Below are 27,249 nucleotides of genomic sequence, written 5' to 3' on the forward strand. Positions count from 1 at the left end.
GGTTCTTGATCAAGTGAGATAAGGTTGCGATCGCGATCAGCATAGGATAGATAGACGCCACCGTTTGACGACGCCACAGAGCGAATGTAGGAGTGGTGGAATAACAGTTGCTTCTGCTTAAAAATTGTGAGTGAAAATGTACGACCAGCAGGAAGACGATCGCGGTTATTTGGTGTACGCAAATCGATACAATGGCCAACTGCAGTCGGACAATCCCAATCTGACCTATGTGGTGAGCAAGATCAACGAGAAATTTGCGGCCTCGAAGTACAGCACCTACCGATGTGCCTGCAAGCTGTTCGCACTTCAAAGGGCTCTCTACAGTAAGTGTATACAAACTGTTCATGGTGGCAGGAAATCAAAGATAAAATAATAATTACACATCAATTTCAAGTTTAATTAAATATCTTTGGAGAAAAATAACAAAAAAGTACAAGTACAATCATTATTCATAATTAATTTGCTTTTGTTAGATCAGTGTGATTATGGTAACAAAAAAGTAATCATAAATTAATTAGAAACTATTTAAAAATTACAAAATAAATCATTTTGAATTTGTTATTGTAATTTAAAAAATGAGGGAGACTTCGTGCTTAAGCATCATTTTCTCAGAGTACAGTCGACTCTCAAAAACTCGATATTCTATAAGTCGATATTTTCTATAACTCGATGGATTTTTCATTTTATTCAAATTGCCATTGTAATTTTACTTCACCAAACAAGCCGAAAGTATATTGAAATATATTACAGCATGAATCTAACGAATTCAATAACTTAAAGAAGTAGAATAGATAATCCCTAGACACCCCACTATTAAAAAAAAACAAACAGACAAAAAATATTTAAAATCGAAATGAAATTTGTAAAAGTTACTGGCTGTGTTATGATCTCTATTAAATATACTTATCTTCTAAGTTACTCATATATTCTTCTGGTTAATTTCATAGATTTGTGGATGAATGTATTGAGTCCATACAATTTCAACAAAAATGTTTTGAAATGTTTTTAATTTCTAGAAACCACTATATTTAAAATAATAGACAGCTCCTATCACGTAATGCAGCTCACAATCCAACAAACAAATCAAAAATCATAAATGACATGAGTAATTCTTTAGTTTTATTTTGGGATTTTTTGAGTTGAAGTTTTCTAAAAATCGATAGTCCTGATGGTGCTTTGAATATCAAGCAATGGAGAGTCGAATGTAGTTTATTTTAAGTAATTTTATGCCGTAATTATTTATTTTTCCAGTTTTATTCATACGATAAGGCCACAACTTCGCATTTTGCAATTTGTTTATACGAAAAGCTGTAAATGCATCAGGATTTTGGTTGTTACATACCATGATAAAAGCAGGTTGTATTGACTCAAACAAAATTGAACAAATACCTTTTTCTACCTCCATTCATCGTTAATTGAATTATTTTGAGAAAATTGATCAAATGTTTGCAATAAAATATATAAACATATATTGGCATATCAGAATGGAATGTATTAGAGTAAAATTCACATGATTGTATATTATATATTTTGTATAAAAACTAGTTTTAGGCTGTTTAAGGTGGTAAACATGAGTTTAGCAATGATTTTATTATAAAAGATCGAAAAATGCTTCTTAGCTGCTATGCTTTAATATGTTGTCGTACAAAAATAACAACCAGCTGCCTTTGGCTAATCAAACGCTTAGCAGCATACACCTTACTCAAGAAACGATCTCGAAAGCGGCATCACAGCTCAAAACTTCGTTCAAGCCGGGGCCAGATGGTGTTCCAGCTGCTTTTGTGAAAAGAATGATCGGCAGCTTCTTGGAACCGCTTCTCAAGGTATTTGAGCTTTCGCTAACTAGCGGTACATTTCCGACTTGCTGGAAAACAGCCGAAATCTTTCCCATGTATAAGAAAGGAAGCAAGCGTGACGTTAACAACTATCGTGGGATCACATCGTTGAATGCTGTAGCTAAGCTGTTCGAGCTGGTGGTCATGGATTCGCTAAGCGCACACTGCAGACAGTATTTGAGTGCTGATCAACATGGATTCACTATCGGCCGCTCTACTATCACCAACCTGCTATGCCTTACGTCGTACATCACTGAGAGTATGCATTTTCGATAGGCTTGGAGTTGGAGGTAGCCTTTTGAGATGGTTCCGCTCTTACCTCACTGATTGTCAATTAGTGGTAACTTTAGGAGAATATCGATCACCCTGCTTTTACGCGTCATCAGGTATACCGCAAGGCAGTCATCTGGGCCCGTTGATTTTCCTTTTGTATTTTGACGACGTACACTTTGTTGTGGAAGGGCGTCGACTGACGTTCGCAGACGACCTAAAAAAATTTCTGCGAATATGCTCAATTGAAGATTGCCGTTATCTCCAAGACCAGATGGTGTGATGGTGTGATCTCAACCGATTAGTCGTCAATCCAGCAAAGTGCTCCGTAATCACTTTTTCACAGAAGAAACAGCCGATAATCTTCGAGTATAGCATTTTTAATACGTCAATCGAACGAGTGAAGTGCGTTAAGGATTTGGGTATTCTGTTGGATTCGCAACTGACATTCTCCCATCATATCGCTTATATTGTCGATAAAGCATCAAGAAAGCTTGGCTTCGTCTTTAGAACTGCAAAGAACTTTAGCGACATCTATTGCCTGAAAGCGTTATACTGTTCCCTCGTTCGAGCAACATTGGAATATGGGTCTGCGGTCTGGAGTCCGAACTACAACAACGGATGCGAGCGAATCGAATCAGTTCAACGGAGATTTCTACGTTTTGCATTTCGGAGGCTACCTTGGAGAGACCCTTTACGCCTTCCGACTTGCGAGAGCCGCTGCCAACTGATCGACTTGCAAACTTTGCGAATTCGAAGAGACGTTTGTAGAGCTTCAACCGTCGTCGATACTCTAAACGGAAGAATCTATTGCGATGCTATCCTGCAACAAATGCATCTCAACGTGCAACCTCGTCCACTGCGGAATAGTTCGATGATGAGGCTTCCATTTCGTCGCACCAATTATGGATTGAGCAATGCTGTTCATGGTCTGCAACGTGTTTTTAATCGTGTGGCGTCGATCTTCGATTTCCACCTGATACGAAATATGCTTCGCCGTAAATTTTCTAGTTTTTTCGCTGGCCGGAGGAACTGAAGACATATTTTAAGTTTGAAATGTTTTACGATCTTGACTTTTTTATATTCAATGTTTTGTCACGTTTGTCTTGTTATATACTATGTATTTTTGTTTTTATTTTTAATATCATTGGGACTATACATAGTCTGTTGATGTAAACTTAAATAAATAAACCAGCTGATGAAAGTAAATTAATTTCAACTAATGCTGTATATAGGGCCTCACACTTAGAGTAAGCGGTGAATGGCGCCCTTAACCTGTATCATTGTCATAGCTGTTATTCGGTACCATTGAACATTTTTCACATTGCAACATTTTTCCTATAAAAACAAATATTTTGTCCTAGCGCAAGAAGTTTTGGCGAAAAAACGATTTTTTACGGTATGACGGCCAAAAATTTCAACTAAAAACATCAACATCACAACGAAAATATTGTCAAAAGTACATGGTAGTCCAAAAATTTACCTTTTCATATAAGATTTGATTATAGGAAAGTGTTTTTGTTGCGTAAACAAATTCATGCTTACTTTTTTGTCCGTATAGTTGTAGTACAATCTTCTGTAGATAATCTAAAGCAAAGCTTTTATCAAATTTTCTAATTATTTCAATTGTTTTAAGTATTAGGACATATTGCCTAAATTGAGGAAATTATAAAACCACATTTAGTTGCAAGCTTTGCATACAGTATACCTACTACAGTAACAAGCAAAAAACTATTTTTTTTTTTCTAAATTCCGCACAACAAATTCATATCCTTTTTTGTGTAATCTCAGAAATGTATTGAAAGTTATTTATTTTATTGAATAATAGCTTTATTTTTTACATAATAGCCTAAAATTAAAATGAGATGAATATCATCAGAAGTTGGAGATAATATCATCGGATATTACAAACATTGAAAAATAAGGATTTTTTTTTTAGCAAATTTCATCTTTTTTATGCAGGGTGCCGTCTTGTCCCGGTGTATTTGTCCGAAGATGAAATAGCTATTTTTTTAAAGTGTTATTTTGAAAACTATTTATTACTTATCAAATTTTTTGACGGTTGGAAGTAGGAGTAATAATATCAAATATGAGGATGATTACTAATTTTACCAAAATAAATATGTTTAAGTAGACTTAAATGGAGTTCATCTTGCCCTGTCTGACTCTACTGATAAGAAACACGATGTTAACTAGTACACGGTTTATTGGAGAAAGAGTTGAAGTACACGGGTGCTATATATAGCATTCAAATTTTTCATAGCCTACTGCCAGAGCATATTTAAAAACTGGTCTACTAATTTATTCTAGTTTCTAACACTTCGAGTTATAGGTATACACTTGAAACGTAAAGTGCTCAAGTGAAATCGTTCCCTTGATGCTACAACTAGATAACTCGAAATTTGAAATTTTTGACTTCAATATGTCAAAACATTTTTCTTAATTAGATCTGCAAAATATCCACAGGTCTTAAGCGTGTGATTCAAAATATACAAGTTAAAGATTATTTTTCAATCATAATCTCTGCGATTAACCATCACCTTGTTAAACGGTCATACTTTCAAAGTTGCACATCTCAAAATTTTGATTTTCGAGTTATCTAGTTGTAGCATTAAGGGGACGAAATGTCTCCTTCTTACCAAAGTAATTTTGACAGCTGATCTAGTATGAGCGAAGTGCCACTTTTACTTGTGAAATAATTGAGCGGCACATTTTTCCGTACGGAAAAGTGACAGCTCCATTTGATTTGCATGGCAGGCGTTACCGACGTTATGGAATCAGCTCTACTTCTCAGCAGCGTACAGCTCAAGTAATTTCGGTAGCGGAATCATGCCTTGACCGTTTCTTGTCCTATCCTTTTGCACTGTACTTATGATCAGCGTATTAGCCATAAAAAGGAGAAATTTTACTTGAGTGCTTCACTTTTCAAGTCCATTCTTCGCTTATTGCTATAGGAAAATATGGACGAGAACAGTTGTGTGATGATTTTAGGTAAACATTCGCCCAAGACTACAACTAGTTGATGGGCTTTTGCGCCAACGATTCATTGTTGCGCTAAAAGTGTCAATTTTTTAATTGACAAGCATTCGAAAAATCTTAAAATTCCACCACTAGGGTAATTCGTTCTATGAGATCAGATATCTGCGATAGGTAAGTTATGCAAGTTAACAAGTTTTAAGCTGTATAATAATTAATAATCTTCTAGAAATAACACCTTTATATAGTTCAGCAAATGATTACCTTCCTAGAAGTATTGTTAAGACCACAATTAGAGTTTAATAATAATAATGATAATTTTTAGAAAAGCAAACGTTCAGCATGAGCATGTACATTTTCTATCAACTTTCGTATCTTGCAAATCCTCATTCTTCGCATATCGCTTTCGAAAATCTCTTTTTATCATTCGTCATCGTTCTGAGTCAGGTTGTGCTAATTCAATCGATATGAGATCAATAAAAATCGTTATGCTCATCATCGACCAAGGGCGGCCCCTTCAACACGCAGAGTCGAGTGGAACGATTTTTCACACATACAGTCAATTTGTTTGCTTCGCAGATGAGATGTAAATGATTGACCTAATAGTTAAAAAGATGGCAAACTTATACACCTGCCTGAAATTGGGTCGTTCATAAACCACGTAGTCATTTATGTGTGGAGGTGAAGGGGTCTGACCAATGACCACGGTCCATACAATTTTTTTTATGGACAAATGACCACGTCTAAAAATCGGGAAAAAATGACCACGTGGTTGATGGACAACTACAATATGAGGTAGCAAAAGTCGGAGGCGATCGGAGGGCGATAAATCGTAAAATCTTTGGTAAATACGTCAAAGGCTGGCGTCAATCGTTATTGGTGCAAAAAAGGCAAGCAGTTCTTTAGCAATATTTTGAAATTTTAGAGGCGTTACAACAATTCTAAATGTGCTTTCTAATAGTATACTTGATTAGATCTGCAACCTGTAGTACGTAGATGTGCAATTTGTGCATATGAACGGTAAAGCTAGTACACTTTCAAGTTTATTTAAAGTGGGAAATGGTCCCACTAGAGCAATAATGAAGTTATAATTTATAACATTAACTTGACTTTTGTTAGGCCTTTTTCAAATTGAAATCAACTCTAATTGTACTTACTAGTAATGATAGCATTGTATACACCGATAAGTGCCGATAATATGCATACATTTCAGCTTGAGCACCATGGAAGCTTGGAATTTCATTAGGCATTTCTTTAATAGTCAAAATATATCATTAAAAGTTTACTTTTATCTTATCATTTCAGCATGTTATATTCCATTCCAAACAGTGTGTACCATACTCGATCGTCATCGGCTAAATCAGATCGATAGCGCACCATCGATCAAACCGATTCAATTGACGGCAGTGCTGCATGATGTATACTTTGCTGCAGAACAACTCGGTTGTTTTACTGATCTAACACAACCACCTGATCGTGAAGCCATGATCGCTACACTGGCAGGTCTGTTCTGGGCCGTTTTCGACCCAAAACGCTGCAATCCGTTATCGATCCTCGAACTGAAGCAGACGTTTCTTTTGCTTTGCGAGTCTCAGAACTTCGAACAAGTCGTGTGGGAACACTTTCAGCTGACCAGTGATCACAACCTTTGCGTCTCTCGTCATCGTTTCGAGGCAATGCTCATGAACTTAGCGAAGTTGCTATCGTTTTTGGGAGAACCTGATCATTTGAAAGCAAAGCTTGTGCAGGAGATAGTGAACGAATGCTTTGTGAATTACCCAGGGTTGGTTGGCCTGACGGAATATCAGTTCAGCTGTCTATGGAAGTTATCTTCAAAGTTCTCGTACTACTCGAATGTTTTGGCCTTGGCGAAGAGACTGAAGGATTCCGAATTCGTGGTGCACAACATACAGTGCGCATCCTGTCGCGAACCAATTCAAGGGCTCCGTTTCAAGTGCCAAAAATGTAGGAATTTATCCTTGTGCATCGATTGCTTCAGCCAGGCCTTCACCAGCAAGAATCACAACGTCGGGCATAAAATGTACGAGATCAGTGCAAATGTAAGTAGTATATTAGGGTCAGTTTTCCCTTAGTGGACAGTCTCCTATAGTCGCACTAGTGGCTTTTTACGGCCGTTTTGCTATAAATCTTTTCAGAATATTTTTTTACATGAAGGTCAGGAGCTATTTATCTAAGTACCATTGATACACATTTTGATTTTGTTCAAAAAATGATCGAAATAATTAGTTTTGCTTACTCCCTTTCGCCTATAGTAAACCTATTGTTCCTATAGTAGCACTACTGAGAGAAACTGTTTTTTATTATACGAAATAATCAATGAATTAAGAACTTTTTTACATCAAAAGAAAGCTTTTGATCTACACTTTGAAGGAAAAATATAAAAGCATTGTAAAAATATGGTTTTGATTAGTAATTTGCCAACGCCGTGATGCTAATGCTACTATAGGAACTGAAATTAGAAATAGTGCTACTTTAGGCACATGTATTCTTATAGTGGCACAAGCGATAATAAATACAATCATATGAGTTTTAGAAGTTTTCATATATTTCCCTCAAAACCAAGATAAAAAGCTTTCAGATGATATAAAAATAATTACGCTAGCGTTATTTTTCGATTTTATACGAATATGTATTCTTAGCTATGCGGCTATTGGTACATCGACCCTATAGCATTATCCCACGAATATGCACAGTTAGTAGTCTTATTATTTTTTGAAAACAAAAGCACCCGCCTGTGTTTATGAGATATGAAACTTAAAAAATTCAAATTGATCGTGGATAGCGGTCGATAGAAATTTCGTCTGTGGTAAAGCCTTTATGAAAAACAATTATCACTTAGTGAATAATCTAAAACAAATCTCAGATCATAATAGACCCATTTTTCTTTTTCAACAGGAAATATCAACGAACAGAATATCAACAATAATGCTTAAGCTATGTAATCTGTTCAGTAGATCCCCGAGCTCTCAATCCCAATGCCAGCAACCTTCCACCTTCGATAACATGGAAGCTAAACTGATCGACACAAACGCTGTCGAATTGCAAGAGGTTGAAGCACCGCCAGCTGCCAGTAGCACTCTTCGGGGAACGCTTTCCCGTTCACTAAACTCTTCGAGTTGTGCATCGCTCAGGAAGTCGTCGAACAAAAATATCAGCATTTTTAGCAATATTGACTGCCAGCTTTTCACCAGCACTCAGAGCCAGGCGTTGCTAGAAAAGCTATCGTCGGTTATGGAAATTTTAGAGGAAGACAGCGACAAGTATCGCCTGAAGTTGGCAAACTTGAAAACCAACGCCACAGTGGATAAGGAGCAAATTGACTATTTCGAAGCGCATGGAAAATTGCTTACTGAACAACTGAAAGCCCTAAAGGATGTGTGCTCGAAAGTCGGCCGCGGATTTCCGCAAAGCTCCAGCACTCCATATCGGTCAACCAGTAACGGTAGCAAACGTATGTCGTTGACTGCATCTAGTGCCTTGGAAAAAACGAGTAAGTACTATGTATTTGTCATATCCAACTTTTGCGCCATTTGATTGGTGCTATTCAAAATTATGTAGGTTCATATTTTCATAGACATTTAAAAACATTCTCATTTGTAGAAATTATGGTTTATGTACGTGCTTCAGTAAACTTGAAAACATTTCCTTTTTTGTAACTTTGCTAAAAACAGTTTTTTTCGTAGCTTATAAAGTTATCGATTTAGAGGTATTTTTCTATCTGGGCATAGAGTGGTCTATATAAACTGATTTTATCGGGACGCACAAAGGGGGCAACCCCTGTCCCCCGAAGGACAGCGTGGGAGTCAAGAATCATCATCCAGCTTTACCCGAGCATAGTACAAGTACGGACGAAATAAACACCTTTTTTCCTACCGTCGGGACATCCTTGCCTTTGGTGGGTGGACAAACTCCACCTGCCACTGGCTGTCTTGTTCGGCTCATTCATCAAGTCCCCCGGCTTCCAGTACGCAAACCAGTGACGCCAACCGTTTTTGCACACTGAGTAACGTGTTCACCGTCAACACCAATTTTTTCACACCGTCTCTTCCAAGGCCCACCAACTCCATCCTTCAATGGAACATCAATGGTTTCCTAAATAACTTGGGTGACTTCGAACTTCTCTCGCAGACCAGTCCGCCCTGGTGTCTGCCCCTCTAAGAAGTGAACAAAGTCACTGCAGAGCAATCAAATCGGTCCCTGCGAGGTCAATACGAATGGACAATCAAAAAAGGAAACAAATTTCGACACTCAGTCGCCATTGGGGTCCTACGTACCATCCCATTTGAGTTCCTGCACCTCAGAAGCGATGTCCCTGCCGTGGGTGTTCGGCTGCAAAGTCCGCTGAACATATCCTTAATAAACGTATATTTTCCATGTGGCGCGCTCCCGAATCTCCTCGGACAAGTCCAAAGCCTGTTATAAGCCGCACCCGGGCCCGTGCTATGCCTAGGGGATATGAACGCTCATCACCTTGCTTGGGGAGGAAATCGTGCAGACCGTAGAGGGACTACTCTCCTCGATCTTTTCGAAGAACACGACTTAGTAGTACTCAACGATGGTTCCGACACTTTCTACAACGGTCACTACTCTAGCACCATCGACGTTACCGTAGTTAGTCGTTCAACTCTGCCTAAGCTCCAGTGGCACACCATTCCTAATCTTCACGGAAGTGATCATCATCCGATACAGATCACCATAGCTGCTAGCTCTCCGATCACTACTCGTCGTCCCACATGGTTGTATGAACGTGCCGACTGGAAGATATATAATACTTCTGTTCGTGAAGCACTTCGGGCTGCCGATCCCATTAGTATCCCGGACTTTAACGAACTCATCCGCAAAGAAGCTGAGGCTGCAGTACCCAGATCGAGCAACAAGCTTGAACGAAAAGCGCTTCGTTGTTGGAAGGATGACACGCGACAAGCTGTGAAGGCTATAAGAAAAGCGCTTCGTGCTGCAAACCGGCAGCCACAAGGCCACCCTGAGACAGAAAGCATGCTTAATTGCTATCGAATGCTACACATTCAGTGCAGACAAACTATCAGGAACGCTAAACGCACTAGTTGGGAAGAGTTTCTGGAAGGTATGAACGTCTCACAAACTTCCGCGGAACTTTGGGACCGAGTAAACGCACTGAGCGGCAAAAGAAACTTAGCTTTATTATCAATACAATTGCAGGATAAATTAGTCACCGATCCCGTTGCAGGTGAAAAAACCTCGCTTATCGTACATAGCATCAGCGTGGTGGTTCTGACGGTGGCAAACCGCGCGACGACTGAAGGGTTAATTTCCCCGTTCCATACGACTAAAGAGACTAAAGAGGTGCACTGCCCATAAACGCATAATTGTCCCATGTGAATAGGAAGTACAGCAAACATGGGACTGACATGCATTTATGGGCAGCGCAGCCATCAATAAATCTTTTTCACTCCAAGAAATAAAATTCGCTCTTAGCCGCAGTAAAGGCAAATCAGCTGGATCTGATGGCATTGGATATTCGCTGCTAAAAAATCTGCAGTTTCATGGAAAAATCAAACTCCTGGAAATTCTCAACCAAATTTGGCTGTCGGACACTTGTCCAGCTGAATGGCAAGAAAGCCTCGTCGTTCCCATACCCAAAGCCAACTATCCAACTCGCGGACCATCAAGCTTCCGGCCGATTGCGCTCACTAGCTGTCTCTCTAAGATTATGGAACGAATGGTCAATACACGGCTCAAACAACAACTGGAGGCTGCAGGCCATCTTGACCGCCGACAACACGCCTGGATACGGGACTAACAGCTACTTTGCTTCTCTGAGTGATATCCTTCATAACGCACATTCCGAAGGGCTGCGCACTGAGGTGATCTCCTTGGACCTTTCCAAAGCCTTCAACCGCACCTGGACTTCTCTGGTACTCAAATAGCTTGTGGAATGGGGAATGTCCTGGCACGTTATCCACTTCATCAAAAACTTTTTATCCAACCGCACTTTCCGTGTACTGATTGGTGACAACACATCCAAGCTTCTCGCCGAAGAGACCGGCGTACCCCAAGGATCCGTTATTGCAGTAACCCTTTTTTTGTGGCGATGAATGGTGTTTTCCGAAATCTCCCAAGTGAGATTTACAGACCGTCAAAAACCTTGGAATTATAATCGATAGAGTGCTTACATTCAAGCAACATTTTGAGTCTGTGAAAACAAATTGTCGTATTCGGTTAAACGTAGTGCGTACAATCTCTCGTCCACATCGATCTAACAATCGGGCCATACGTTTTCGAGTTGCTCACGCAATAATCGACAGCCGTCTAGTCTACGGTCTGGAATTAACGTGTATCGCTACCGGAAGGTTGCTCCAAACCCTCGCAGCAGTGTACAATACCTACGTTCGCAGTTACCGTGTACTCCGAAGGACGCCGCATGCACTGAAGCTGGTATACTTCCTTTCCGCCATGTTATATCCGCAACTATCTGCAAGAAGGCCGCTGCTTTCGCCGAGAAAACCTCCGGAAATGAAAGGATCTTCCTGCTCTTCGAGGGGTGCAGAATCCTTCGTACGGTAGCCAACGGTAGCCAGTGGCCAATATTCATTGGTACGGAGACAAGACTTGGCAGTCAGGAAAACCAAAAATCGATAGTACAATCAAGAACCGGTTTCGTCTGTCATTGAATGGCTCCGTAATAACTACCCGAACCACCTCCACAGATACACAGATACTCCCTATCGATCCGTGGCGTGGGAATCGGCATCTATGGAATGGACGTTTCGAGAAGCCTATGTCTCTCCCCACTATGTTCCATCTACTCCGCCGAAGCCGCAGTCGTTTTTATCGCGGCTACTACTCCTGCTGAACAACCCATCTTCATACTTACTGACTCAGCTAGTGTAGTATCAGCTCTTCAGTCCGAGACCCCCGCCCATCCATGGCTTCAAGGTATTTTACGGTTTACCCCACCTGATACCACCTTTGCGTGGATCCCTGGACATTGAGGTGTACCTGGAAAAACAGCTGCTGATCGCCTCGCTGGGGCAGGAAACGCGTCAACAAGGTATACAAACAAGGTTCCTCTTCAGGACATCAAAAGATGGATAACCAAGTCCGTCAACGTGCAGTGGACAACCGAATGGTCCCAGCAGAGCACGTGTCATCTACGCAAGATCAAACAAGATACCCAACCATGGATCGACGTTATTTCATTAAAAGAACAGCGGATCATCTCCCGACTGTGGACTGGATACACCCGTTTATCGCACAACATGGAAGGCTTGGAAACCATGGACTAACGGGAAAACCTATGCAACGATACGACTGCACTCAACACTGTCATTTGTTTCCTGAAAGATTCAGGCCCAAATATAGCCGTACCTACCTCTACTTTTTCCTGCAGTCGGGGTATCTCTGCCGATGGAGGGTTTCGACCTTCCTCCGGGAGAGCTCTACCTTGTTCTTGCCTTCCCTCCATTCTCGGTCTAGTGTGAAACAATTACGTTTAGCTTGAACATGTTTCTGGCAACTAATTTTATCTCACCGAAAACGTGTTTTTTAAATTTTGTGATAGTTTATTTTTATTTTAATATGCTGCTTGAAACTCTGTAAAACTCCTCTTTATTAAAAGCAGCCCTTCTAGCGCTTTTCTGACAAATGGTGATGAACTAGCCGTTTGCGCTAATTTAAATTGAATAACGAAGCATATTTTACACTTGAGAATGCATGGACGTGTCATTCGTTGCATTTTTGCAAAAAAAATCCCTTGTGAAACCCTTATGTGACCATCTGTTAAATTAAGATCAAATTTAATATCGATGAGCAAAAACATTGTTTTTGATATTTGTTATAAAAATTTGATGTACACCAAGTGTATAAGCCGATCGAACCATATTCGGAGAGTGTTACAGTTCGCGAACCATTATAGTTCGTGGCACATCGCATTTAGAGAGCCCTATGAATGTAAACATTCACTCTCTCGTTTGGTACGTGGCACGAGAGCGTTCAAGAGCAGCAACTCTCACATACTGCAACAGTATCAAGCCATTCGGGTAATTTATGTTTTGCATAAAATTGTTAATAACTTTCATATATTCTGGTAATGTAGCCTTTATCAACCTAATTTTAATCTATTGGACCACCCCTTTGGTTGCAAACATAACACAGAAAATAAAAAAAATATTCGCCCCTGCTTCTTGATCAGAATGAGAGTGAGTCAGCGAATGTTACAAGAGTTGACAGTACACAGTGATCGGCGCTAAACAGTGGGTGGTGGTGTGTCTGTCTTGTTTTCGTTCGTGGCTCGTTATCTTTAACTAATGTTAAATGTCATGCTTGTTGTATGAATGCAGGCGGATAAATGGGATGAAACTATGATTCGTGTGTCAATGATCGTTGAATTTTCCAAAGCCTGTGTACACCCAAAATGCCTAGGAATAACAAAAATATTATGTTTAAGACCGCACGGCACGTCATCATAATTACCCTATCCATTTCAAGAAGCAAATCCCAAGAACCACTCCATATATCGATGCAAAAATGTATCACTATGATTCTATATATGTAGTGCACAACCCGATAAATTTTCAGCTTCATCGGTTCGCTAAAACTCGAGATTTGCTTCCACAAAGTTTTGATGATTATTGTTAGAGTGAGACGAAAGATAGGGAAAATAACACGGTCTCCCGTGTCCCCTTAACAAAAGTGCTTGATAAACTTTCAAGAAAACCGCCATTTTCATCCGAAACTGGAGGTTATCCATCTTACCCCCGGCGGGCGCTCTTACCCCGTCTTCCCCTACCTAGTTTTACGGTGTTCAAGAAAATAGATAAGTGCTCGGAACAGTCCGTTTTTATGTCATTTGAAATCATTTTTTTTTTTGATTTTCTAGTTTGTCAAAGTTCATTGTAATACACAAGCTTGCTCTGATTTTAAAGTTAAAAGCAGTTAAATTTTAACCAAAAAAAAAAGGAATATAAAGTAGATATCGAATTATAGAGAGAGATAATGACGGTGTTGGCAGAGGCGTCCCGTGAAGAATTTGATTACCTGTGCACTGACTCGCACAAACCGTTTATTTTGAATTATGTATACGAATTTTTCAATTGATTTTTTAAAATGTATTTCAGCTTAAAATGTAATTTTTTATTATTAACACCTTAAAATGTAATTTCCAATACTGTATGCAATCTTGAAGTGCCTGGAAGCTATTATATTTGTTGCTTATTGGACGTATTTTTTGTTTGTTTTCTTCGTTTTAATCACTAGTTGTAAGTTTTAAGAATTTTGGATGATTCCAATATACAATGTTTAGGGAAAAGGAAAATTCTCAAAATTTCGCTGATACCAAGGCAATGAAAGAAAAATTTTGCGTATTAATCGCGGTCCCATAGTTTGATAATATTTGACATAAAAATGTATATTTACAGTAAAAATGATTTTTATATGCATAAATTTCAATCATTTTTCGTATTTTGCAAACTGAGATAATAATTTTAATATCATATTATCAAATTTAAAGCAAGAAGAAAGACGTTTAACTTGAAACTAAACGATTAGCACATTTTTTTATATGAAACTCGGCTTACAAATAAATAAGCCATTCTTATGAGCAAAAATCTGAACTTTTCTGAGATTATCATATAAACCTTCAGAATTCAACTATTTACGCGTTATTTTCCAAGTTTCGCGATGAAGGTTAAATTCCGTGGATTTCGTGGCTTTCGCGAAATTCCGAATCTCCATTATTCCTAACGTTATTATTCTATATAATAATTCTTATTATTTACAGCTTGTCAATTGTATCACGATATCTTAGCTTTTTGACGATGTCCAGCGCTGGTACATCTCTTTGTATACTTTTGTGGATACATCAAAGCTTTCAAGTGAAATGATGACTGACTGTTGAACGCTGAAACCCACTATACGCCCACCGCAATTTATCAGTTGTCGGTCTGTTGAGCAAGAAAAAATATATTCACACATAGTTTATAAATCAATTCAAAGCCACATGAATTTTGTGTATTTAATTAGATAAAACATAATCAATTTGGCCAATATGCTTATAACATCTAGTATTGGTTCCAATCAATATTGCGCCTACTATCGCAACACCTGGATGCTCCATGCAACATACATACACACAAAGCATGTATGGCGTTGACGCTTTCTCTTCCAACAGCAGACGTCGTGACGCCAGTTGCGCGCGCTTTCTCAATTCTTGCAAACCAATGCGAGCGTCATGGGCAATTTCTCTCTCGGGTGCACAAATTGGAGTGAACCAGATTTTACCTATACAACGCCACTCTTGCTCTAGAAATGTCAATACAAATGCACATTCCTGATGTGTCCATACACGCTATTTTCGTGCACAAGAAAGAGTGCACGGCTGAAATGAACATTCTCTGCAATACGATGGAGACGCATGGCAGTTTGTCTTGTTTGCTTCGCTGTTTTCGCTTGCTGGTTGAGCAAGACCAGGGGGGGGGGGTCAGAATCAAACGGTTTGTTCACTGAGGGCGATGGACCAGTTGAAGGTGAAGGAATCAAACAACATTTTCAAGCAACTACACATTATGAATGTTGGAAGTATTGAGAATTATAATATATATATTTAATTTGTTAGTTTGAAATCTTTGACTGTGCAGTGCACCAAGTGCACCTTGTAACGATAATTGTTCCAAGCACTGTGCGCAACATTTGCTTGACTCTGATTGGCTCGTTGCTTACAAGTGTTCCTACCAACCTGAAACTATTAAGCTAGAAAAGCCTCCGCGCAATTAATATAAATAGAGGCTGCAAATACGCAAACCATGAGTATTTTGTGCAAACCCGTGACGAAGATCAGTTCGATCCAGAAGTCTCCAGCCAGAGCAGAAAACCCTACCTGCGAAGCCGAAGTGGTTGTGTGTCCAGCAACCGTGCGCAAGCTGACCAGAGACGCAGTTCGTCCAGTCGAACGCCAACCAGCCTGCGGAGCAGAGCACAATCAAGCCGACGGCACCGAGGTGGATTAATTCGCTAAGGGCCTGGTTTTCAATCTGTAATTTTCATTGCAATGAAACCAGAAGAAGAGTTACTGAAAAAAATATTCTTATACAGTTGCCACCCCACCGGTGTCCACCGATATTTGGGCGCATTTCGACTGCATCGGATTTGCTCAGCTGTATTGCATGTGGAGGGAGAAGTGATTTTGTGCACGTGTCGACAACCGACGTAAGTCAAGCTGGAAAAAGGACCAAAAATGTGTAGTAATTGTGACCTCTTTAAACAGTGCCTAATCGCAGTCGGTTTTATTGCACGATTTACGATCCGACTTCTAAGCGGCTGACCAGAGCAGAGCATCGTTGGATGTGGTTGCTGACGGTTCCTGCCCAGGGCGGATAGGTGGTCGGTGAAACAGATAAGTGAAAATGCATGCATGAAGAAATGAAAAGCCAGTATTTGTGCACGAACTCTTGATTTTCCTGGCAAATGGTTTGCGCGTAATATCAGTATCACCTAGTATGATAAGATCAAAATTGTGAATTAGCATTACAGTTATTTTTCGTTAAAATTGGCCAATATAAGCAATAGTTAATGTGGGTGAGAACACTTTCGGTTAATACAGTAGTTTTTCTCAAGAAGTGATTGGATTTTGATTTTTATGTGCGACGGTGTTTTGAGCAAATTTCTCTATAGAATCGAGTGTGGTCGGACCTACGACTGGCCGACAGCTAGCGGGCATCCTAAAGCGAAATTTCGGCAATCCAACTTTTGGATTGGCGCTTAAGCTGAGATTTTTCCAACGAGATTTTTATTGTTTCGGGCATTCGTTGTTTTGCTGGAGGTTTTTGTGGTCCCACCGGGAAGAAACGTTACAATTTGGCGCCCAACGTGGGGCCCGAGGCCGTGTCCCGGTAGATTTTTTTAGAATTCTCACCCAATTAGTTTGTGTTCTGTTTAGAAGTAATTATTTTGTGTATTGTGTACAGGATGGAGCAGAATAACCGATCAATCGATGGTTTGATAAACGATATGAACTTTGATGATTTTGAAGCTGGTGCCGGTATACACCGAAATATGCGATATGTGCCACCAACGAAATGGGGAATTAGATTTGATAACGAATACGGTAGTTTGACCGTAACCGATTTCATCGATTCGGTTGAACGGAAAGCTGCATTATATCGCGTTTCGCGTTTAGAGCTTTATGAGAGCTTCGGTGAATTGCTCGGCGGTAATCCGTTAATTTGGTATCGTGCATTTAAAGACCGGTTTCTCGCGTGGTCGCCTTTGAAAAGGGAGTTTATTCAGCAGTTTACAAAGGCTGACAATGATTATTTGATCGAAAGACAATTACAATCGCGAATACAACAACCAGGAGAAAGTTTCGGGATCTATTACGCTTGCATGGAGTTATTATTTCAGAAATTGAACAGACGTAAGACTGACGAGGTGAAGTTAGAATACCTAATCAGGAACCTAGACGATTTTTACCTAAACAGAATCCCAGAGTGTCGAATTGAAACCGTTGCGGATTTAGGACGATTTTGTGAGGGTCTAGAAAGAAGTAGGGAAATTTTAAGGCGCAGGAAAATGAGTCAGCTTCCTCTAGCTGAGCCTTCTCTACAGGGCCGAGCTTACGTGGCTAAACCCCGTGTAAATGAGGTTAGCTTTGATTCTGCCGTTAATCCATTTTCACAATTCACTCAGAGCCGAATCGATCACTCTGAACAAAATGTCGGTAGGCAATCCAGAGACTCAGAAAATTCCCCATTGTTTCATAACCGCCATGATATGTCTATTCCTCGTTTGCAATCTCAAGCAGCTCCTAATTGGGCTGTTTGTTCTCAGCCTTGCACAATGGGCTTTTGTTCAAATCAAACAAACGTGCGATCGGAATTGAATAATTTCGAGACTGCTCATTGTTCACCGGTTGATAAGCAGGCCAGTATTCGACCTTTGCGAGTAGAACAAAATGAGGCTGCCTATTGTTCCCAAATTTTCAATCCATCTAACAATAATGTCTTTTGTGCACATGGTTGTGGATACAAACCTGATCAGGTAGCCAGATACGATCCCTATACATCATCGCAGTTAGCGTCACAGACTAGGCCTGTTGATTGGAATGTAGTTTCACCACCAGTACAACCATGCCCACCATCGGTGGTAAACGAAGACCCAGATGTAGCTCAACTCTCTCAATCGATGGCAGATTGTTTCGTGATTAGAGAATTTGCTGGTAAATGTTTCAATTGCAAAAATGCTGGCCATCATTGGCGTAACTGCCAACAACCGAAGAAGTTCTTTTGCCATCGCTGTGGTTTTGAAGGTAAAACTTTACAGTCTTGCCCCAATTGTACGGGAAACCGTCAAGCGGAATCAAGGCAGTAGAGAGACCGCTTGGTTCCGCAGTGCTTTTGAATCTCTCCCTGCCCCAGATTTCAGAAATTGTTTATCAGCCACAAGACAATCGTCCATACGCGAGTGTAGAAGTTTTTGGAAAACAAATGATAGGATTGTTAGATTCGGGTGCCTCCATTTCGATTCTAGGCAATGGGTGTTACGATTTAGCGAAACAATTGGACCTTTGTTTGTTTCAAATTGATTCCTCAATAGCTACTGCTGATGGATCAGTCCATGGCATTTCACATTGTGCTTACGTTCCCTACACATTCAAGGGGAAAACAGAGATCGTTTTGACGGTTCTTTCAGAGGCTGTTGCTAATCCTCTTGTGTTAGGTATCGACTTTTGGAACTCTTTCAAGATCGCTCCGGCTACAATCAGTGATATTTGCACTGTTGAAACTAAACATCCGTCTGGAAATGAGCCCAAAATCTACTCCTGCACCCCTGAACAACAGCTGAAACTTGATGCAGTTATAAAAGAGTTTCTGCCTTATACTGAAGGGAATTTAACGCGTACATCAGTTTTAGAACATTTTATAGACACCAGTAATAGTGACCCGATTAAGCAAAAATACTATCCTGTTTCTCCATACATGCAAAAAGAGATAGACAAAGAGTTGAACCGTATGCTGAATTTGGGTGTGATTCAGCCTTCCACCAGTCCATGGTCTAACCCAATAGTAACAGTTAAAAAACCCGACGGTAGTGTGCGTTTGTGCTTAGATTCGCGAAAATTGAATAACGTTACTAAGAAAGATGCTTATCCTTTGCCTCATATCGCGGGAATCCTTGGTCGGTTCGAAGGTACTCGATATGTTTCCAAAATTGATCTTAAAGATGCATTTTGGCAAATTCCATTAGAGCGCAGTTCACGTGAAAAAACAGCTTTCACCGTGCCAGGTCGTGGACTTTTCGAATTTGTCGTAATGCCTTTCGGGCTTCATAATGCGCCCCAGACACAATGTCGTCTGATGGACAAGGTGCTCGGAGTAGATCTCCAACCCTTTGCTTTCGTGTACTTAGATGACGTAATTGTAGCCACAGATACTTTCGAAAAACACATCGAGGTTCTCCGAGAGATCGCGAAGAGATTGAGAGCAGCACAACTTTCCATTAACGTGAATAAATCGCAGTTCTGTGCTCCAGCAGTTAAATACTTAGGTTTCGTAGTCGATCAAGATGGTATTCGTACGGATCCGGATAAAATCAAAGCAATAGTCGATTTTCCGCCACCGACGTCGGTAAAAGAGGTTCGGCGACTCGTCGGCTTGGTAAATTGGTACCGTCGATTTATTCGGGATTTCTCTACATTGATCGCGCCTATCACAGAGCTTCTGAAATTGCCGAAACGAAAATTTGTGTGGAGTAACGAAGCTAATAAAGCTTTTCTAGAGCTTAAGAGCGCTCTGTGCTCAGCTCCTCTCCTCTCGTGTCCGAACTACAATCTCGAATTTTACGTTCAATGCGATGCTTCGGATGTAGGTGTAGGGGCCGTTCTTTGGCAAAACCATACCGATGGTGAAAAAGTGATCGCATATATGAGTCAAAAACTGTCCGCCGCGGAGAGAAAGTATAGTAGTACCGAAAGAGAATGTTTAGCTGTATTGTACGCAGTAGAAAAATTTAGGCTTTATATCGATGGTGTTAAATTCACCGTAATTACTGATCATGAGTCACTCAAATGGCTTATGAATCTCAAAGACCCTGCTGGTAGACTTGGCAGATGGGCTTTGAAATTACAAGGATTTAATTATGAAGTCGTTCACAGAAAGGGTAGACACAATATCGTGCCGGACGCGTTATCTAGGGCTATCAGTTGCGTTATGGAAATCAGCGTAGGTGATAAATACCAGACATGGTACAATGAGCTGTTCAAGCTGATTCAGGAGGATCCCACGCAATCGCGAGAATTTCAGATCCGCGATGGTAAGCTCTATCGTTACCAAAAATCGAATTTAGGATTACTTTACAATTGGAAGCTTGTTGTTCCGCCTGATCAAAAATTGGAAATCTTACGGATGAACCATGATGAGGTCGCGCATTTAGGAGTCACTAAAACAATCAATCGCATCTCGGAAAATTATTTTTGGAAGGATATGCGTAACGAGATCAAAGAATACATTCGATTATGTTCTGTTTGTAAAACCTCAAAGCCCCTAAACGTGAGTTCGCGTGCTCCAATGGGTCAGCCCAAAGTAGCGAATCATCCTTTCCAAGTTATATCAATGGATTTCGTTGGCGTTTTACCGCTTTCCAAAAGTGGGAACACTGTTTTGTTTGTAGTATCAGATTGGTATTCTAAATTTGTATTTTTACACCCCATGCGAAAAGCAGATACCTCCCGGATGTGTGATTTCATTGAGCGACACATTTTCTTGAAATTTGGTGTCCCGCAGACCATTATATCTGACAATGGGAGTCAATTCATTAGTAAGGAATTTAAAAATTTTCTACTGAAATATGGTGTCGAACATCACAAGAACGCTGTTTATCATTCCCAGAACAATCCCGCAGAACGCGTGAATAAGGTAGTAGTTTCCTCGATTCGTGCCTCGTTAGGAGAAAACGCATCGCACAAGGATTGGGATCGTAATATTCCCATGATAGAATACTCCATTAATACAAGCGTACATGAATCCATTAAACTGTCTCCATATTTCGTTCTTTTCGGTCGAAACCACATCAAATACGGTAAACAATACCAAGAAATGTCTACCGAGACATCAGATGATTCGGATGAAATGAGTGATCGATTTCAGATGTTCAACAAAATAAAAGAAATCGTTGAACGAGAGCTATCAGCAGCGTACATTCGTCAAAGTCATTACTATAATACCCGGAGTAAAAATTTAACCGTATTTCGAGCCGGTGATATTGTTTGGAAAAGAAATTATTGTCTATCAAAAGCTTCTGACAATTTTTGTGCAAAACTAGCTCCTCTGTTTACGCAGTGTCGTGTTATTTGTAGAACTGGTAGTAATACGTATGATTTATCAGATATGCAAGGAAAATTCTTAGGGAATTATTCGATTCAGGATATTCGCCCCATTTAGTTGGTAATTACTATAAAAGTCTTCGCAGAAAAAGGAAGCACCAAGATTGTATCTTTATATACTTCGCTTATTACATCATTACGATTTGTATCTGCTGTATGAAGTACATTTAAAGCAGTGCACTTAATGATTGAAGTCTTCTAATTAGAATAGAAGCAGATTTGGTTTGAAAGTCTTCGAAATTTTAAACGGAGCATTTGTCAAATTGTAAAAGTCTCCAAATGGGAGCACATTTCGGTTCCGATTAGAATTAAGAAAAAAATGATTATGAATTTTCTCGTTGAAAAAATTAACTTCAAAAATTCATATATTTTTTTCTTCCTAGAGGAGGAAGGTAGTGTAACGATAATTGTTCCAAGCACTGTGCGCAACATTTGCTTGACTCTGATTGGCTCGTTGCTTACAAGTGTTCGTACCAACCAGAAACTATTAAGCTAGAAAAGCCTCCGCGCAATTAATATAAATAGAGGCTGCAAATACGCAAACCATGAGTATTTTGTGCAAACCCGTGACGAAGATCAGTTCGATCCAGAAGTCTCCAGCCAGAGCAGAAAACCCTACCTGCGAAGCCGAAGTGGTTGTGTGTCCAGCAACCGTGCGCAAGCTGACCAGAGACGCAGTTCGTCCAGTCGAACGCCAACCAGCCTGCGGAGCAGAGCACAATCAAGCCGACGGCACCGAGGTGGATTAATTCGCTAAGGGCCTGGTTTTCAATCTGTAATTTTCATTGCAATGAAACCAGAAGAAGAGTTACTGAAAAAAATATTCTTATACAGTTGCCACCCCACCGGTGTCCACCGATATTTGGGCGCATTTCGACTGCATCGGATTTGCTCAGCTGTATTGCATGTGGAGGGAGAAGTGATTTTGTGCACGTGTCGACAACCGACGTAAGTCAAGCTGGAAAAAGGACCAAAAATGTGTAGTAATTGTGACCTCTTTAAACAGTGCCTAATCGCAGTCGGTTTTATTGCACGATTTACGATCCGACTTCTAAGCGGCTGACCAGAGCAGAGCATCGTTGGATGTGGTTGCTGACGGTTCCTGCCCAGGGCGGATAGGTGGTCGGTGAAACAGATAAGTGAAAATGCATGCATGAAGAAATGAAAAGCCAGTATTTGTGCACGAACTCTTGATTTTCCTGGCAAATGGTTTGCGCGTAGTATCAGTATCACCTAGTATGATAAGATCAAAATTGTGAATTAGCATTACAGTTATTTTTCGTTAAAATTGGCCAATATAAGCAATAGTTAATGTGGGTGAGAACACTTTCGGTTAATACAGTAGTTTTTCTCAAGAAGTGATTGGATTTTGATTTTTATGTGCGACGGTGTTTTGAGCAAATTTCTCTATAGAATCGAGTGTGGTCGGACCTACGACTGGCCGACAGCTAGCGGGCATCCTAAAGCGAAATTTCGGCAATCCAACTTTTGGATTGGCGCTTAAGCTGAGATTTTTCCAACGGGATTTTTATTGTTTCGGGCATTCGTTGTTTTGCTGGAGGTTTTTGTGGTCCCACCGGGAAGAAACGTTACAACCTTAGGACGAGACGCCACTGGGTGTTGGTGCTCTAATGGCTATCGCTTCTGCTTCATAAACAGAAGGTCCATGGTTCAATCCCAGGCCCGTCCTTCACCTCGTACTTTGTAGTTGTTCAATATATTTGTTTATATCATTCGCTGATATATAGGCAGTCTGCTTACCAAATAGCAAGCCTCTCTGCCATAAAATGAGGTGTATGGAGTCACCTTCCCGCATAAACTGGCGTAGATGCAGGGGTATATCCGGTCTACTAGGAGTCAATTTTAAATGCATTATTATAATAGGACTTTAAACTGACGGCACAGATAAAAAGACGTAACAGCTAGAATAAATATCAATTAAAAAAACCTGTGCTGTCTGTTAGTCCTAAGCAGTCATTTGGTTTGTTCCTTGTTTAAGTGCAGCTGATTTAGCGATACTGGAGTAGCAACCAATTAAAAGCCAAGCTCAAGATATCGAGGTATGGAGAGAAATTTATTTTACACGCGACATTGACTAATGAAGACATCGAGTTATGGAGATAAGGAGGCTTATGGAAAGCGCCGATGTTTGAAAAACTGAAGCGACTGTGTTTCGCACAAAATAATTGATGCTATCTCTTTTTGTTCAACGGTTATTCTACATTTGCTGATAAACATCTTTGTAAAAATGCTTGCTGGATCATTGAACACTATTGCATAGCTGTATAGAAAAATCAAAATCCATACTTTCCAATAAATCATTGCACAAAACGTGCATGAAAGTATACTACCCATCAAGTATTAATGTTTTTAATTTTATAACTTAAAATGCTAAACATCACTAAACTCCGGTCGGAACGTATACTCAGTGTAAAGAATTTCAATCATACTTCATTTTGTATATCTTTCCAGTACATGGAGCAGAACTGAATAAATCCTACGTAAATGATCAACTACAACCGGAACTGTCCGTCCGCGATATCAGTTCATGGTTCCACCTGAATAAGCCATCCGAAACCATACTGGAGCAGATGGAAGCCGAGGCAGGCTCGAAGGTGAACACCAGCCTTCCGATTGCCGTCGATGAGTTGACCCGTCGTATCGATAATCTCAAAATCGATACCCAAATGGCAAACTTCAAGGATTTGCTGCTGAAAGTTCGCGAAATCGTAGACGATTCGTATAGCGACAACACGGAACTGGCTAGAACCACGCAACAGTTGGAGAAGGCTCTGGATCGAATCATTGCAGAGGAAGAACACAAAAGGTTGCAGAGCATTTAGACTACCTGAAGCATCACGCGAAAAAGGAGTTCTTCCATTTCACTTCAATTTATATACAGATGACGATTTTCATATCAATTTTACGATATACATTAAAGAAAAGATTAAAAGTTCAACTTACTTCGAGTTAATTATTCTGCAGAAAAAATGTCCCCCATTCACGAATCCGTAACGGCCGTTTTCAGTTCCTCTAGAATTGTGTCGATCTGTTGGTCCATGGCCAATATGTGACCAATGTTGCAGTTTTGTGCTCCGATAAATGTGACCACCAGGGGCAGTTTGTTCATCTGCACTACTTGGTAATCGGCGTACACGGAGATGATATTGCGATTCTTTCCCAGACCAAGTTTGTTGGATTGCTCCGCCGCCAGGGTGAAAGTGGACAGAAAGGCTGGCTTCATCACGATTTGGGCAGACTTTTCCTTCTCCAGGTTGATGAGGGGTACTCCGTCACGATCGGTTACCATGACGCAGTGTAAGCCATTGACTCTGAAAATGAAAGGAAATACATATTGATTTAAAACTTGTTAATATTTAGGATAATAATAAAAATAAAAAAACACCAACATTTATAATGTCGAAACATTCAAAAGTTGTTTTTGGTAATGACTCGCGTTTCAGGCAGGTTTGCCATCTTTTCAAGTGTTCAGCCGACAATGTCCATATTATCCGCGAAGCAAACATATTGACTGGATCTCGTGAAAATCGTACCCCGGCTGTTAAGCCTGGCTCTCCACATAACACGCATTACCTTTTCATAAATTTCAAGGCGGCATACGATAGTATCGACGACGTAGAGCTATGGAAAATCATGGACGAGAACAGCTTTCTCGGGAAGCTCACGAGACTGATAAGAGCAACGATGGAAGGTGTGCAAAGTTGTGTGATGGTTTCAGGCAAACATTCCACTTTGTTTGAATCCAGCCGGACACTACGAAAAGGTGATGGACTTTCGTGATGGATATTGCCTTGAAATCGATAAAAAGGTGATGCTTTGGGACCTGGTATTCACGACATTTTTGGTGGATTTCCGTACAGTGAAGACCTGATCCGTTGTCGATCGGCTGTCAACGAAGCCGGTTTGATAACTTCTTACGAACTGGTTTACTATAGGTGACACACGACGGAAGATGATCTGGGATAATACTTTGTAGGCCGCATTTAGGATGATGATCGCTCGAAAGTTCTCACAATCTAATTTATCCTCTTTCTTGTAGATGGGGCATATTACCCCTTCCTTCCATTCCTCCGGTAGCTGTTCTGTTTCCCAGATTGTGCTTTTATTGTTCTTGGCATCCTTAACCTCCCTAAAAGTGGGGGCCTCCGAGATAATCGGGTGCTCTTCTTCAGTCTCTAGCCTGAGGCTAAATAAGGGTGGGATTATGAATATGCTGCTATTAAAATTAAATTATCACCTACACTGATAGGCAAAATAAAGTGCCCACCTTACCAGTTTTCGAATTTCTTTCATTTATTTGGTTCAAATTAAAGTAAACACACCTAAATCTTTTGTGATATTTTATTTTTGATGTTCTTTTAAAGTTGCACTTACGAAATTTTGATAAAAAAAAAGAATTTTACTCAAAGAAAAAGAAAATCAATTTGTATTGAAAAAAAAGTAGTGACAAAAAAAGTGCCCACTTCCTTCTTGGCCCCAGAAAAGATGATTTAAGAAAAATAAAAAGCAATTTAATAGTTAATGTGTCCTCCTTTGGCCTTAAGGACTTGCTGGATGCGCTTCGGCATGCTTTTCACCAGGTTTTGTAGGTGTTGTGGATCTAGTTCTTCCCAGGCGCGCTCCAAGGCTTCAAAATAATTATTTTTGTTGGTAACACCAGTTTTTTCAACCCTGGCATCGAGAATCGCCCACAAATTCTCGATGGGGTTGTGGTCTGGGCTTTGTGGAGGCCATTCCAGCGGTTTAATCCGACAAGACCGGAAGAAAGACTTGGTCTTCTTTCCAGTATGCTTCGGGTCGTTGTTCTAGAGTAATATGAATTTCTCTTCAAGGCCCGTCTGGATCAGCGAAATCTCCAGATTTTCCCGCAAGATGTTAATGTAGGAATCTGCCGTCATTATTCCGTCGATTTTCACGAGGCTTCCTACTCCACTCCATGAAAAACACCCCCAGACCATCACATTTCATCACATCACACCTCCATGCGTCACCGTTCCTTGGATGTGGCGCTCCTAAAGCTCGAGCTGTCTAACCGAAAGCGGCGGGCTCGTGTGTGGTGCAGAGCGCCACATCCAAGGAACGGTGAAGCATGGAGGAGGAAATGTGATAGTCTGGGGGTGTTTTTCAAGGGGTGGAGTAGGAAGCCTCGTGAAAATCGACGTAATAATGACGGCAGATTCCTACGTTAACATCTTGTGGGAAAATCTGGAGGTTTCGCTGATCCAGACGGGCCTTGAAGAGAAATTCATATTTCTCTAGAACAACGACCCGAAGCATACTGGAAAGAAGACCAAGTCTTTCTTCCGGTCTTGTCGGATTAAACCGCTGGAATGGCCTCCACAAAGCCCAGACCTCAACCCCATCGAGAATTTGTGGGCGATTCTCGATGCCAGGATTGAAAAAACTGGTGTTACCAACAAAAATAATTATTTTGAAGCCTTGGAGCGCGCCTGGGAAGAACTAGATCCACAACACCTACAAAACCTGGTGAAAAGCATGCCGAAGCGCATCCAGCAGTCCTTTAGGCCAAAGGAGGACACATTAACTATTAAATTGCTTTTTATTTTTCTTAAATCATCTTTTCTGGGGCCAAGAAGGAAGTGGGCACTTTTTTTTGTCACTACTTTTTTTTCAATACAAATTGATTTTCTTTTTCTTTGAGTAAAATTATTTTTTTTATCAAAATTTCGTAAGTGCAACTTTAAAAGAACATCAAAAATAAAATATCACAAAAGATTTAGGTGTGTTAACTTTAATTTGAACCAAATAAATGAG

At 40.3% G+C, this 27,249-nt stretch overlaps 2 protein-coding genes and 1 long non-coding RNA gene across 3 annotated transcripts in view; 1 reads left to right on the forward strand and 2 right to left on the reverse strand.

Moving 5' to 3' along the window:
• LOC5564042 (dystrobrevin alpha) lies at positions 1-24,412 on the forward strand. The gene is made up of 4 exons (XM_021848210.1): positions 1-323; positions 6,387-7,141; positions 7,998-8,592; positions 23,926-24,412. Exons 1-4 carry the CDS (start codon positions 137-139, stop codon positions 24,294-24,296), a joined length of 1,908 nt encoding a protein of 635 aa, XP_021703902.1. The 5' UTR covers positions 1-136; the 3' UTR covers positions 24,297-24,412.
• Positions 15,654-23,081, reverse strand: LOC110677221. The gene is made up of 2 exons (XR_002501034.1): positions 23,050-23,081; positions 15,654-15,729 (listed from the first exon to the last, which is right to left on the reverse strand). It is a non-coding gene; the product is annotated as an uncharacterized LOC110677221 (long non-coding RNA).
• Positions 24,363-27,249, reverse strand: part of LOC5564062 (ragulator complex protein LAMTOR3 homolog) — a 21,973-nt gene continuing 19,086 nt past the window's right edge. Inside the window, exon 2 of the mRNA XM_001648318.2 lies at positions 24,363-24,785. Within this exon, the coding sequence (XP_001648368.1) occupies positions 24,455-24,785 (331 nt within the window). The 3' untranslated portion in view covers positions 24,363-24,454. The remainder of the gene's footprint in view (positions 24,786-27,249) is intronic.

Source organism: Aedes aegypti, chromosome 1 (genome assembly GCF_002204515.2).
Source record: "Aedes aegypti strain LVP_AGWG chromosome 1, AaegL5.0 Primary Assembly, whole genome shotgun sequence".
In the NCBI taxonomy this organism is placed as follows: Eukaryota; Metazoa; Arthropoda; class Insecta; order Diptera; family Culicidae; genus Aedes; species Aedes aegypti.